Source organism: Gossypium raimondii, chromosome 8, assembly GCF_025698545.1.
Source record: "Gossypium raimondii isolate GPD5lz chromosome 8, ASM2569854v1, whole genome shotgun sequence".
In the NCBI taxonomy this organism is placed as follows: Eukaryota; Viridiplantae; Streptophyta; class Magnoliopsida; order Malvales; family Malvaceae; genus Gossypium; species Gossypium raimondii.
Genome location: NC_068572.1, coordinates 28,647,254 through 28,660,335, shown reverse-complemented (window position 1 = coordinate 28,660,335; position 13,082 = coordinate 28,647,254). Strand labels below are relative to the sequence as shown.

Here is a 13,082-nt window from a genome sequence, read left to right as displayed (position 1 = left end):
CACTTTGATTGAATCATTTGATTGTAATTGTGAAGTTGAATATTTAACCAGGTCTTTGGATTAAATCTTTTATTTGTAATTTTTAATGATTTTAAAAATAAAAAAAGAAAAACACCCTTATAATAATGTAATTTACATTATAAAAATGAATTTGAAGTAAATTTTCAACAGAGTTTTATGGTAGAGATTTCGAACCAATGAGTCTAAACAAATAGTTGTTTAGATATATATAAACTTAAACATCCATTTATCTAGATTCGGTCAATGATAATCTAACATGGATTAATATCCATCACAATGACATACATAAGAAAAAACCAGAGACATGTCCAAATCGTGAAATAAAACTTGGAACTATAAGAAGGTTTTTCAACAAGGTAGAAGCGTAACGAGGTTGGTATTCGATGGAGTTGCAGGCAAAGATTAATAAAAGAAATACAATAATAACATTCAAACATCTGTGTTAATGGCATTTAGATGGTGGGACTAACTGCATTCATGCCTCAAAATCAGTGATAGGGAAAAAGAAAACCATCAACAAACAGACCATTTGATAGTATGGTTAACAGACAGGAGAGAGCAGGATAGGATAGTTCGATACACAGAAGCAGCAACCACAACATATGACTGACACATACATATACATATACATATACATATATCAGAGAGTCATTATTATTCAGAATTATGACCAAACAACAAAACGCTTTGTCTAGCCTCAGTGGAGGACCTTTGCATCCTCTGTGATTTGGAGTGCTGAAATAGCCTGTGCTGCAATCAGACCAACTGAAAGTCCGCCACTTCCTAACCCTCCATTCTCCAAAAATGGTGCTTGCACCTCCCTTCCATATGAGAAGGACCAGTCACCGTCCCCAGTTCTATATGCATTTGAGACCCAGCCTTGACAGTTTGGGTGAGGTTGATGGGGAAGATAGGCCCTTCCTCCATCCATATATATACCATAACCCCAGCAGTTGAACCCCTCTTCCTTGTTTAGCATAATGTTAGCGGAGTCGTCAGAGTCTTCACCAAGTAGGACGTGCAAAGCGACGGCCTCAGCAATTGCAGCACCTTCCTCATCAAGCCTCTGCTGTTCTTCCTTCTTTTTCTGTTTCTTTTTTTCTAGCTCGGAACGGATGGCTGCGGATGTAGCAAGGGCTTTCTCCAACCGCCTCTTTTTCTTCTCAGCTTGTTTAATACGTTCCAACTCATCCTTCACCTGCTTCTTTTTCGCTTTACTCACTACTGTTTGCATTTTGTTACATGCCTTGTTATCCATGAATACTTAAAATGCTTTAAAACCCAGTTTTCAGTTTTTGCTTTAACAGGTTCCTCTAACTCGTATACATTTCCCTATAAAGCTTTCTCTTTTTTACTTTTTAGCCTTTTCCCTAAAATAAAAGTTTTGATGCTACCTATTTCTAATTTTATTGTCTTAGTACGAACTAATATAACACCAAGACTACTACACCCACTCAGGTCTATAGGAATATCTCATCTTGCGGACAATGCAATCCCAAACAGACACAACAGGGGAACACAGTAGAGATGAATAGTAAGCATTCACAGGCCCATCCCTTGGCAACATCCTCCCTAATTTCCCAAAACCCTTGCATTTTCCCATCTTCTGCACACTAACAGAACCAATATCCTTGTCCCTGCCCAAGCGTTACTCACATGGCCTACCCTACTGCAGTCAACAAGCATAACATATGAGTCATTAAAACATCCAACCAAACTTCAAAGTCTGAACTTAAATCATACAAATATGTAAAGTTGGATGAACTAAAAGATTGATGGTAATGGTGAGACAAATTACTAGCATGTATTTAGAATGAAGCATACAGCCTTTCCCAAGCACTTAACAAGTGGAGTCTCAGTGTGTAAATTGAGAGTAAATCAGATCCAGATAAAATATCCATTAGGAAGTTAAAATTGAAAATTCAGATGAATATCAATGAGAACATAGTATAAGCGAGCATGAAGTAAATTTCCAGAAACCTAACCCATCACACAGTTCAATAGGACTGTGATTCAAGAGCAAAAAAAGTCAAACTTACTAAAATATCATCCAATTTTACCTCCAAAATGATCTGACCCCAACGCCCAAAAAGGGATGAAGAGGATAAAAACAAATTTAATCAAATTTATAATAATAAAATTCTTACTTTTGCTGTGAAATTTGACTTACTTCCAATCTAAAATTCCATTTTTTCCTATCTTTGGTAACCCAAACAGAAGGTGCATCCGAGTCTGTCCAATTGTTTGTCCTAAAACCCTAAATTTAGATGTAAGTAGCAGAGTACCATTACCGAAATGGGAAAGAAAATGCCATCTTTAATAAAGATAAATAACTTTAAATCATTAATCGGCATCAGATCCAAATACCTATTGTCAATCAAAAGAGGAAAATCACTGCCTAGAAAACCAAGAGATAAATAAAATATAGATGAACCAAACCTTATCAAGACGAATATTAAGAGAGAAAAAGGGTCCTCCACCAAGAGTCGTAGTATGGACAAAAATGGGAAAGGAAAGAAAAAGGTGCGTGTTTGGATCTCTAGAAAGTCAGAAAGTGGAAAAGAGGATATAAAAAAAACAACAACGAGGGAGGAAAGGAGGGTGATGGAAATGGTTGTGACCAGCCAACGAGAGACAGACACGTGGCATATACATATGAACCATGAGGGGGTAACTGGGAACATTGATCTTCTATGACTTTTTCTCTTGGGGGTTTGTTAATTGTGAGTGGATTGGGTAACTGTGGAGGGTGCGGTGTCACGGGTGATGTCACGCCACTTGGCAATTATTGCGTGATGGATTGATTGCCTCTCTCTCTCATCGCCCCCAACTGATCTTTTTTATGGGTAAACTATAAAAGAGGTCATCCAACTATGGATTGTTTCTTTTTTGGTCACCTAATTATGAAAAGTTACAAAATGATCATCCAACTATTCAATTGTCCTTTTCTGTCACCAGTTGGATAACTTAAAAAATGGAAACACCCAAAAATCTAAGATAGTGGGTTGACCAAAAAAGATAAAATTGAATAGTTGAGCGACCATTTTGTAACTTTTCATAGTTGGATGACTAAGAAAAAACAAATACCATAGTTGGGTGACTACTAATGTAGTTTACCCCTTTTTGTTGAAGGATTTGAATCCCAACTAAATCTGAACGGAGGCCCATTTAGAGCCCAAATGGCCCCAATACCATTCCATGGTCTGATTTTTGATGGCAATCCCCTCTTTCCATTTGTTTCTGTGCTTCTCTCTGCTAATGTCTCCAATCGAATGATTTTTCTTCTCCATCTCCATCTTCTTCCTCTTCCTCCTAAAACCCTAAAATAGAAATGCTCTCCTTGCAGCTCTTCTCCGCAAATCCTAAGCCCACTCTCCTCGACTCTCCGCTCAACCCCCTTTTGTACCCCAAATGCCTAAAACCTCCAAAACCCTACTCCAAATCGAAGCCCGCCCCCATTTCTTCTGTCCTTCAATGGAATAGAAAGCCTGAGCTGGCCGGTGAGACCCCACGCGTCGTCGTTATAACATCCGGAAAAGGCGGGGTCGGAAAAACCACAACCACCGCCAATGTGGGTCTTTCCTTAGCCCGTCTGGGGTTCTCCGTAGTGGCCATCGACGCCGACGTTGGCCTCCGTAACCTAGACCTCCTGTTAGGCCTGGAGAATCGCGTGAACTATACGGTCGTGGAGGTACTCAATGGCGATTGCCGACTGGACCAGGCATTGGTAAGAGATAAGCGATGGTCGAACTTCGAATTGCTTTGCATTTCCAAGCCCAGATCGAAGCTCCCCATTGGATTCGGTGGGAAAGCGTTGGTTTGGTTAGTGGACGCACTGAAAGCGCGTGAGGAAGGGTCACCGGATTTCATACTAATAGATTGTCCGGCGGGGATTGACGCAGGGTTCATAACGGCAATAACGCCAGCAAACGAGGCGGTTTTGGTGACGACGCCGGACATAACGAGTTTAAGGGATGCTGATAGAGTGACAGGGCTGTTAGAATGTGATGGGATAAGGGATATAAAGATGATAGTAAACAGAGTGAGGACAGATATGATAAAGGGAGAAGATATGATGTCGGTTTTGGATGTGCAAGAAATGCTGGGGTTGGCATTGTTGGGGGTAATTCCTGAGGATTCCGAGGTTATCAGAAGCACCAACAGAGGGTACCCACTTGTTCTGAATAAGCCTCCCACGCTTGCTGGGTTGGCCTTCGAGCAAGCCGCTTGGAGGCTTGTTGAGCAGGATAGCATGAAGGCTGTTATGGTTGAGGAGGAGCCCAAAAAGCGTGGGTTTTTCTCATTTTTTGGAGGCTAATAACTGGAGTGAGCTTGTAGTAGCCGGTCTTTGTACAGTCAGTAAAGGTTGGTTGCCTTTGAATTCTAGCTATATCAGTTTTAAGTTTCTTATGGTAGATAAAGGGTTTGGTTTTTAGGGAATTGTTTGCTTGCTTTGAGTTGAGGTTTTACTCAAAATTGTATTCTGGGGGCTTGTTTGAAATTCTTTGTTGGTGTGTGTGGATTGAGTTGAAACATTTCAGTGCTCAATCAATCTCTTAGAATCTGGTCAATGAATCAAAATCATTTCATTTGATTGACTGTCACATATCGGTCATTCAGTACCATAACTGGCTCTTTATCTTATCTGATGCCTTAACATAGAGGTGAGCTGATGATGGTTAACAATGTTGAATCAGGGTATTGCGCATTTGGAAGTGTTTGCTTTAACCTACGACATTTAGCTTGGATCACTACCTGTTTGTAACATTTACATTTTAGTCACTCAGCTGTTACTCAATATCAAAGGCATGACAGAAATCTCAATTGGTAAAAATATTGCTGTTAAACCTCGCGTCTTCCATGTCCTTTGATTTGATTCTCTTTCTTTATTCTTTTTCCGCCTTTCACAAACTCTAGCCGCCATTCAAAGCCTCCATTGCCCGTCACCTCTTTCGGCCAAAGCAATCGTAGCCTCCAGTTTTCTTCTTTTTATCCCTTAGAAAACGCTAACCGTCGCCGTCCATCACATGTCTTCTCCGTCAAAAAATACCGACGAGCTGTCCTTTTTCTCCCTTTACATTTCACTGAAGAACAACTGAGAAAATCATGAAATCCAAAACAAATCTAACATGGTTGCTTTGAGTTTTTTGTGTATGATGTGTGGGAATTGTGTTTTGGCATTTAATGTTGGTTGGGTGATGGTGGATTGAAAGAGAGTTGAGGCTGAAGGTGATTGAGATATTGTGAGGGGGAGAGGTGGTGAGATGATGAATACACATCAATATTGACGTGAAATACATGTCAGGCAATGTATGAGGCTTTCGTCAAATTAAAATTTAGTGATTACAGTACAAGGTAACTTATTATTTCATTAACAAATTAAAATTTAGCTATACAAGAGTGTGAATATTTTTAACAAAATGTTGTGTTATTAGTAAATGATCTTGAACTGCAATTTCTTTGGGTTCAAGAGTTAATTTGTTTTTTGATAAAGCAACCCAATATTACAAATTTCACTCTGAATTTAGGGCCGGTTGATCAGGCCGCTCATTCCTTACTAATTTCGCCATAGAATCAGCTACCTGATTGCATACTTCTGAAATATATGTCTAATTGTTACTTCCCACACGTTCTTTGTATGTCACTCAAGACAACCATTCTCATTTGTTGCTAATTAAAAACACTCAGCATGATTACTTTCTAGCATAATCTTCCGAAACTTTTTATTGTAACTCACTTTCAACTCATCTCAAATAACCCATTCAATGCACGCCAAGTTGATGGTACAAAGTATAGAATCAAAACTACAAACAAATACTATCATTATTATATCACATTTATTGAGAAAACAAAACTTATCGTCCATCTTAAAAATGATTTTGATCTTGGCACTAAAGTATTTCATCTTCAACCTTTAAATTTTGTTTTGAACTTGTGAAGTTGCATGCATAATGCAAATAATTTTAGATGCTATTATTTGAAAAAGACTAAATATTGAATGTTATTTATAATGATAAATCTTAATTTTAATTGATATATAATTGTAATACTAATTAAATTATAATTAGTTTAAAAATATATAATAATAAATAAATTAATATACACAATTGTGTAGTTTAAATGAACAAAAAAATTCTATTATTAAAAATACAACTTATTCTTAAAAGTTTTTTCAAACTCGTGGTTTTATTTATATATTATTATAGATTATAGATAATGAATACGTTATTAGTATAGGGTATAGTAAAATATTAAAAATAAATATTTTAAAAAGGAGACAACCATTTTTAAAGTTGTTTATGGAATTAAAAAATACACTGCCATCCTACCAAAGACTAACCCATTATATTATATTATTAATTTTATAGATTTAAAAAAACATGTAAACAATTAAACATTTTAGGTATGTCTTTAATAAGAAAATAAAACAACTATGTCTACTCTCTAGCACGGTTTTTTGTCTATCCTTGTTGACACAGTTTTTTTTCTAGTTTATTGTGGTTTCTTGTGGTTTTCTTTCGGTCATTCTGGTTCTTAGTTTCGATTGGTGCTCAATAGTGGATGATCTGGCGAACCTTTCGGATGAGGAAAAGGATGCTTTCCAGGAGGATGCGAAAGTGATGGAACGAGTTCTGGAGTTTTTTCTGGTTGGAACCTATTTGACAGATAGCGTGGTTCATTTTTCGTCTCTTCGGAATATTATGGCTGATTTATGGCATCCTATTAGAGGTATTGCTATAACTGATATAGGGGAGAAACGCTATTTATTTAAATTCTTTCATGCGGTAGATATGAACAGAGTTTTAGAAGGTCTTCCGTGGTTTTTTAACAACCATTTATTATTACTACATAAACTGCAAATGAAAGAAGATTCACTCACAATCCTGCTGAATTATGATGTGTTTTGGATTCAAATCCATGAATTCCATCTGTTGGCGAGCCACGATTTAGTGGTGGTATTGACTTATGTAGACTGTGCCAATGGAGTCTGTATAGATGTGTGTGGAAATAAAATTTTTATCAATTCTATTTATCAATCTTTCTCTAGAAAGCATCATTTTCTTTAGTAGTTCTGAAGAAGAAGAGGATGTTTCTAAAGAAAGCTTTGCATGTTCGACTGTCGTGAGAATTGAAGTCTGGTGATGGAGAAATTGAGGAAATGGTAAGCTTCTTTACCCCTCTGAACTCGTGAATTGAAGGAAGGAGTAAAATAGGGACTCCCAAAGCTTTTGTATACCTTTAGATTCTGGGTTTCTAAGGACTAACCACCTTTAATGGTTTTCATGCTTAGTTGCCAAGACAAAGGAGGCTCTAGCGTTTGGACAAGCTAACCTGATAAGAATGGGAAGCAAGGTAAGCTTCGGTCCTCTATTTCTGAGTGAGCGTTGACCATACATTGTTTGAATGGTTCTTGTGTTTAGTTGTTCTAAGTTACGTAAAACTGTTGTTATGTATGGATATGTTAAATAAGCATGCTGGACATGAATTGGCATTGAGTTCTATGATGATGCATGATTTTGCCTTTGATTGTGAATGCTAGGCATGTATAAGATTACATAAGTAATTGAGTATCCGCTAGTGTGTCGACATAGATGAAAAGGGTCATAATAATATGTATATGAAATGCATGTATTGCATGTCTGTGGCAGTGGAGTTCAGAAGGGAAATTATGGACGAGATAGATGAAGTTAGGATTGAGAAATGAGAATTTCTAGTAGATACCACCATACGGAGTTGCTATGTGAGAAGCTCTAGGCCTTGCGGAAGGGAAAGTGCGATGTTCAAGCATCAAGGTATAGGAATGAAAAAATGGAGGAATGGGCAGATGAATAGGAGAATGAAATTCCATTACGATACGACCATACGGGGTTACTTAGTGCAAACCGTGATTTGTGAAGCTCCGAGCCTTGCGAGGGAAGAGGGCACTTCGGTGTTCTAGCATCAAGGTAGAATGTGAAAAGGAATGATATTGACTGATCCTTCGGGTTGACATTGTGACGATGGTATTTAGGTTCCATAGAGAAACACCGCGATGATGGTTAACAAGCTCTATTAGGTGACACTGCGATGGCGGTAAGGTCTTTCGAGGCGACATCTCCAAGAGGTTTAAGGTGTAAGACCATAGTTCGACTATGGCAACCAATGGTGTCTTCTAAGACATTAAACTTGGGGAATTATGATATGTAAGACCATAGCTCAACAACGACTAGTAGTTTGCCAAGACGATAAATACGGGACAGTCCGCCAAGACGTTAAACATGAGAAATCATAATGTGTAAGGTCATATCCCAACTATGGCAACAAGTAAATGTCTGCTAGGACAGTAAAATCGAAGGTTATCAAAATAAGGAAAGGAAGATCTTGGTACAACTCCCGTGGAGAGTAGCATGATTTGATAGAATTGGCATGCTTGAGAATGTAGGTATGAGTCAGCAAATGGTGGCTAATAAATCAGGATTAGTAATTATTATAAGATGATCAAGAAGAACCTAAATCTAGGCATCCATGGGTAAAAACGAGAGGTCCATGACTGTTAAGTTCATCGAGGTCCACTCGAAGATAATGGTCGCTTGGGCAGTCGATAGTAGAGGATACCAGAACATTGCCAATAGGTATGTCAGTTGACTAGAGTTATGGAATATGTGAAGTTTGCCAAGGGCTCATTGGATAAAAAACTCGCCAGAAACCAACAAGAAGAGTATGGTCCGATAGGGATTCATCTATATTATGAGTTGTTTGAAGAATCGGAGTAAGATGAACAGTTAGCCAGGGCTAGATGGCATAGTACAAAGCTACCTCGATGGTAGGGTGTCTGCTCAGATGGCTTATCCAAAGTTAGAATGGTGAATACTGAGTTGGTTAAGGTAAAGTAGAAATTTGGATTGAGGTAGAATCAGGCCAGTATCATTGAAAATCGACAACTACGGTGAATAAGACCGCCAACTACGGGTTGAGGAAAATTGGGAAGGGGTTGACCTTGCTAGTGAAACCTATGGAAAGGCTAAGGATGATGAGATAGTCTAAATTCTCTGCTTTAAATTTTTGTCTTTTAAAAGTTTTGAAAATGTAATTGTGGAACTATTTCATTGGATCTCACTAAGTTCATCAGAACTTACGGTTGTACTACCTTGATTGCAGGGTAAAAGATTATTATACTGACCCTGGGAGAGGACTAAAAGACTCCGCCAGCTCGAGGGAAAAGGGGAACGGTAGCCGTAACATGCATATAGAGGGGCACTCCTGTAGGCTTTGCCACAAGGTTTAAGATGAGTGTATTAAATTTAGACTTTGTAAATACTTATTTGAAAACCAAGTTTCATGAACTTAATATTGATTTTGTATGGCAATAAATAATATGCAATCCCTTATAATTAAGTAAAGCAAGTGTATAAGTAGATAGGTTCATGATTTGTTAAATTATATGGTTCTTTGTATCATTTGGTACTCGAATTCGGTGATTGGGTCTAGTATAGGGCGTTACAGAAAACCTTAAACAACTTAGGGATAAGGTACGATACCTCACGAATATGGTAAAAGATATTGCCTGCAAGAATAAAAAAATGGACAAACATTATATCCAAATGAGAAGATCCACTCGACAAGACATGGGAGGAGGCTAATGCCACATTTGTTGATACCTTCCTCAACATGACCTTTCTCTAGTCCAAAAAACTAGCCTTTTACATCGCGATGTCCAACAAAAAAAAGGACATTTGAAAAGAAAAGGAAAAGACAAGGGGAATAATGAGGCATCAAATGAAAAATACGAGGTTGTTAATGAAAAGATGGAAGCCATAGAGAAAAGGTTAATTGCTCCTTTATCCCTCTTCAACTTTAGCAATATTGAAAGCTCATCCTTCACCTTGGACATTGAGATTGAATCCCCTAAGGGGTCTAAAATGCCAATCATGAAAGCCAAGGCACGACAAATTTGATTGATAACTTAGAAGTGTTTCAGACAAACATATCCTTACAAAGAGTGAGCGACACACTTATCTGTAATGGATTTTTCGTTACCCTAAAAAGGCAATATGCTTGTGGTACTATTATTTGAAACTAAGGTCTGTAAAGAAATTCAATACCTTGGACAAAAAATTGTAAGCAACATTGTTAATAAGAAAGTGCCCATCACTTTAATGCCAATGAAAAAAAAGGCAGATGAAACTCTAAGAGAGCACGTTACCCTTTTTAATGTGGAGACCCTTCAAGTTAAGGATTTGGATCATACTATTACAATCACAACATTCACCAATGAGCTAAGAGATAGGGACTTCACTAAGTCCCTCTCAAAGAAGCCATTAAAGGTCTTGTAAGACCTATTTGTGAGGGTCAATTAAGTATATCAAAGCTGAGGAAACTATGTTAACTAAGCAACAATGAAATAAATAAAAGAGAAGGGAAACATGTGAACCCGTTGAATGACGATCTACAACACTTCCAAGATAAGAAAAGGATACATGAAGGTATGATATTTTTACACCTTTTAACAAACCTCAACGAGAAGTCATCTTCACAATGGAAAGGCTAAACACAAAGAGAGAAACCTTGAAGTATTGCCTTTTTCATAGAGACCACAAACATGATATAGAGGAGTATATTCACTACAAAACCAAATTGAAGACCTAATAATGAAACGTTACCTTAGAAGGTTTAGCGAAAAACGTATGAGGGACGTCGCTCCCTAAGGAAATGAGTGAAGAAGAGGAGGTTGCCATGAAAAAAAAAGGCTTAAAAATAAAACCCTTCACTAGTGACAGATGACCTGAATAAGAAAGGCCCTTGGCAGGAATTATCCACGCCATAACAAGGGGAAGCTTGTCTGGAGGACCAACTGGGACTAGAAGAAAGTGGCAAGCTAAGTTCAACATGGTAATGACCACTCGTGAAAATGAGGAAGGATGAAAGGATGAGCCCATCTCTTTCGGGCTGGAAGATTTGAAAGGAATTTAGCTATTGTACAACAACATGCTCGTTATCTTCACAACCGTCTACAACCATTTGGTGAAAAAAAATTCTCTTTGAGAATAATAGTGCTAGTGACGTCCTCTACTATGAGGCAATGAAAAAGCTGATCAATTGCAAGCATTTCAGATACCTCTTTTTGGATTTGACAACGAGGAGGTGAAAGTCGAAGGAACCATCACTCTACCCTTGATGCTAGGAACACCTCCTCAGATCACCAAAATGTTGGTGAAGTTCCTGGTTGTAAATGTGTCTTCGACTTATGGTATGCTCTTAGGTTGACCAAGTCAAAAAGTACTGAAAGTGATAAGATCGTTGCTCAAATTGAAAGTGAAATTCCCCACTTGTTCGACATAGGGAAAGTTCGAGGGAGGGATGGGTTGTGGATTTGGATATCTACAAATATTCTATCTATTCTTTGTGGATTCAAATATTGTGGATTCAAAATTTAAAATTATTATCCTTTGTAGATACAAAATAGATGCGGATAGATACCCTAAACATCCATTATCTGAATTTGCATTACTTATCTGGATAACGAACAGGGATTGAGATTCGATTATTTGAATCCATTGGTTGCAAAATGCTTATAATTTTAACTATATATACAAAAGAATTTTATTGGATTCAAATTCGAGTTTTTGTGGGTTTGGATATCAGAAAATGATTGGAAATTTTGAAATTGATTTTCATTTACAGATTTAGATATTTAATTTGAATTCATATTTGAATAATAATACTTAGATAATTTGCGAATAATAAATAGATTTGAATTTGTAAACAGATTTGCGAAAGATAATTCAAAAAAGGCTTAAACAACAAAAATGGTACCTAAACAATACAAGTTTTCCCAAATTCGTACCTAAACTTTTTTTGGTCAGAATTGGTACCTAAACTATTAAACTATTACCCATTTTACCCCAATTGTTAGTCTCATTAGAAAAAAAGTTCAGTCAATCGTAACTTTCCACGTAGACCTCTATTTGTTTTATCCATTTTCTTATATTTTCTTCTTATCAAACAATTTTTACCAATTTTTCTTACATTTTCTCATCAACCAATCACCCGAAAAAATAATTGTTTTCTTTCTTGTACAAACCTTCCACCATTTTATCATTTCAAGCTTCAATTGCTTCTACCATATTCAAGCTTTTAACCTTCTCTTTTCTTCACCCAATTCTTTTCTCATCAACCAAACACCTAATTCTTTCCACCATTTTCTTCCTCCTTGATCTCAATCCCAATGTCTTATTCACTTTACTCACTGCCTTTGACGCCAATTGTTTGCTGTTGTTGTTCTCATATAAATTCCAACAAGAATTCAACAATTAAGAATAGATCTTGATGTGGATAACCTGAGAAATACAAAACCAAAACTCTCATTCTTCTTTTGGTTTTTCCTCATCAAACCACCTTGGAGGATCAAATCCTGACCCACCTAAAATCACCACTAATTTTCAATTAGACCTAATTATCAATACTATAAATCTTTCTCTTTTTTTAAAGGAAAAAAAAAGTTGAATTACCAAGCGGATTGCAAAAACGTTGTCAAAACTGTGCCCTTTACAACCCCATATTTCTTGTATGCTTCTATTGATTACTCACTACATGAGGGGGAACAAGCTAACAACTCTTTGGTATTACAAGCGATATTTCCCCTGTTTTCATTTACTACTTAGTTAAATTCAGCAAGAATAATTCATTTTTTTCTTTGCTAAAAGAAAGAAAAACTGACTTAATTTTGTAGAATTTGAGCATGGATAAAGCAGTTTTAATCCCTAAATCCTCAATTTCATCATCTGAATTGGACAAAAAAAACTGTAACAACCCAATTTTCAGTGATGTCAGAAATAGTGGTTTCGGGACCACAAATCCGATGAATGAGTCTGTAAATATTATTATTTAATATTTACAAACCAAATATAGTGTGATAATAAATTTTAATTTGATAATTTTTGTTATTTGAACAAATAGTTAAGTTCAGGTGGTTCGTTCCTAAAGTCAAGTGGTTTTGGAAAATGAGATTTCGGGATCTCGTTTATATAAATCTAGCCCGTAAATATTTTTATTCAATACTTATAGAGTGATTATATAAGTGC

General features: G+C 36.8%; 2 protein-coding genes across 5 annotated transcripts; one reads left to right on the top strand and one right to left on the bottom strand.

Annotated features, from left to right (window-relative positions):
• Positions 1-463: 463 nt before the first annotated feature.
• LOC105791154 (uncharacterized) lies at positions 464-2,628 on the bottom strand. 4 transcript variants are annotated; one of them, XM_052635069.1, is made up of 3 exons: positions 2,461-2,602; positions 2,169-2,278; positions 464-1,690 (listed from the first exon to the last, which is right to left on the bottom strand). In XM_052635069.1, exon 3 carries the CDS (start codon positions 1,277-1,279, stop codon positions 719-721), a length of 561 nt encoding a protein of 186 aa, XP_052491029.1. In that variant the 5' UTR covers positions 1,280-1,690; positions 2,169-2,278; positions 2,461-2,602; the 3' UTR covers positions 464-718. The 4 variants fall into 4 exon arrangements, with proteins under 4 accessions (XP_052491029.1, XP_052491027.1, XP_052491028.1 ...); XM_052635067.1 differs by having other exon boundaries at positions 2,192-2,278; XM_052635068.1 differs by lacking the exon at positions 2,461-2,602 and adding an exon at positions 2,389-2,414 and having other exon boundaries at positions 2,192-2,278.
• A 603-nt stretch (positions 2,629-3,231) lies between these two features.
• Positions 3,232-4,625, top strand: LOC105791152 (septum site-determining protein minD homolog, chloroplastic). Its single transcript, XM_012619093.2, has one exon. The coding sequence runs from the start codon at positions 3,353-3,355 to the stop codon at positions 4,337-4,339; it is 987 nt and encodes a 328-aa protein (XP_012474547.1). The 5' UTR covers positions 3,232-3,352; the 3' UTR covers positions 4,340-4,625.
• Positions 4,626-13,082: the final 8,457 nt, after the last annotated feature.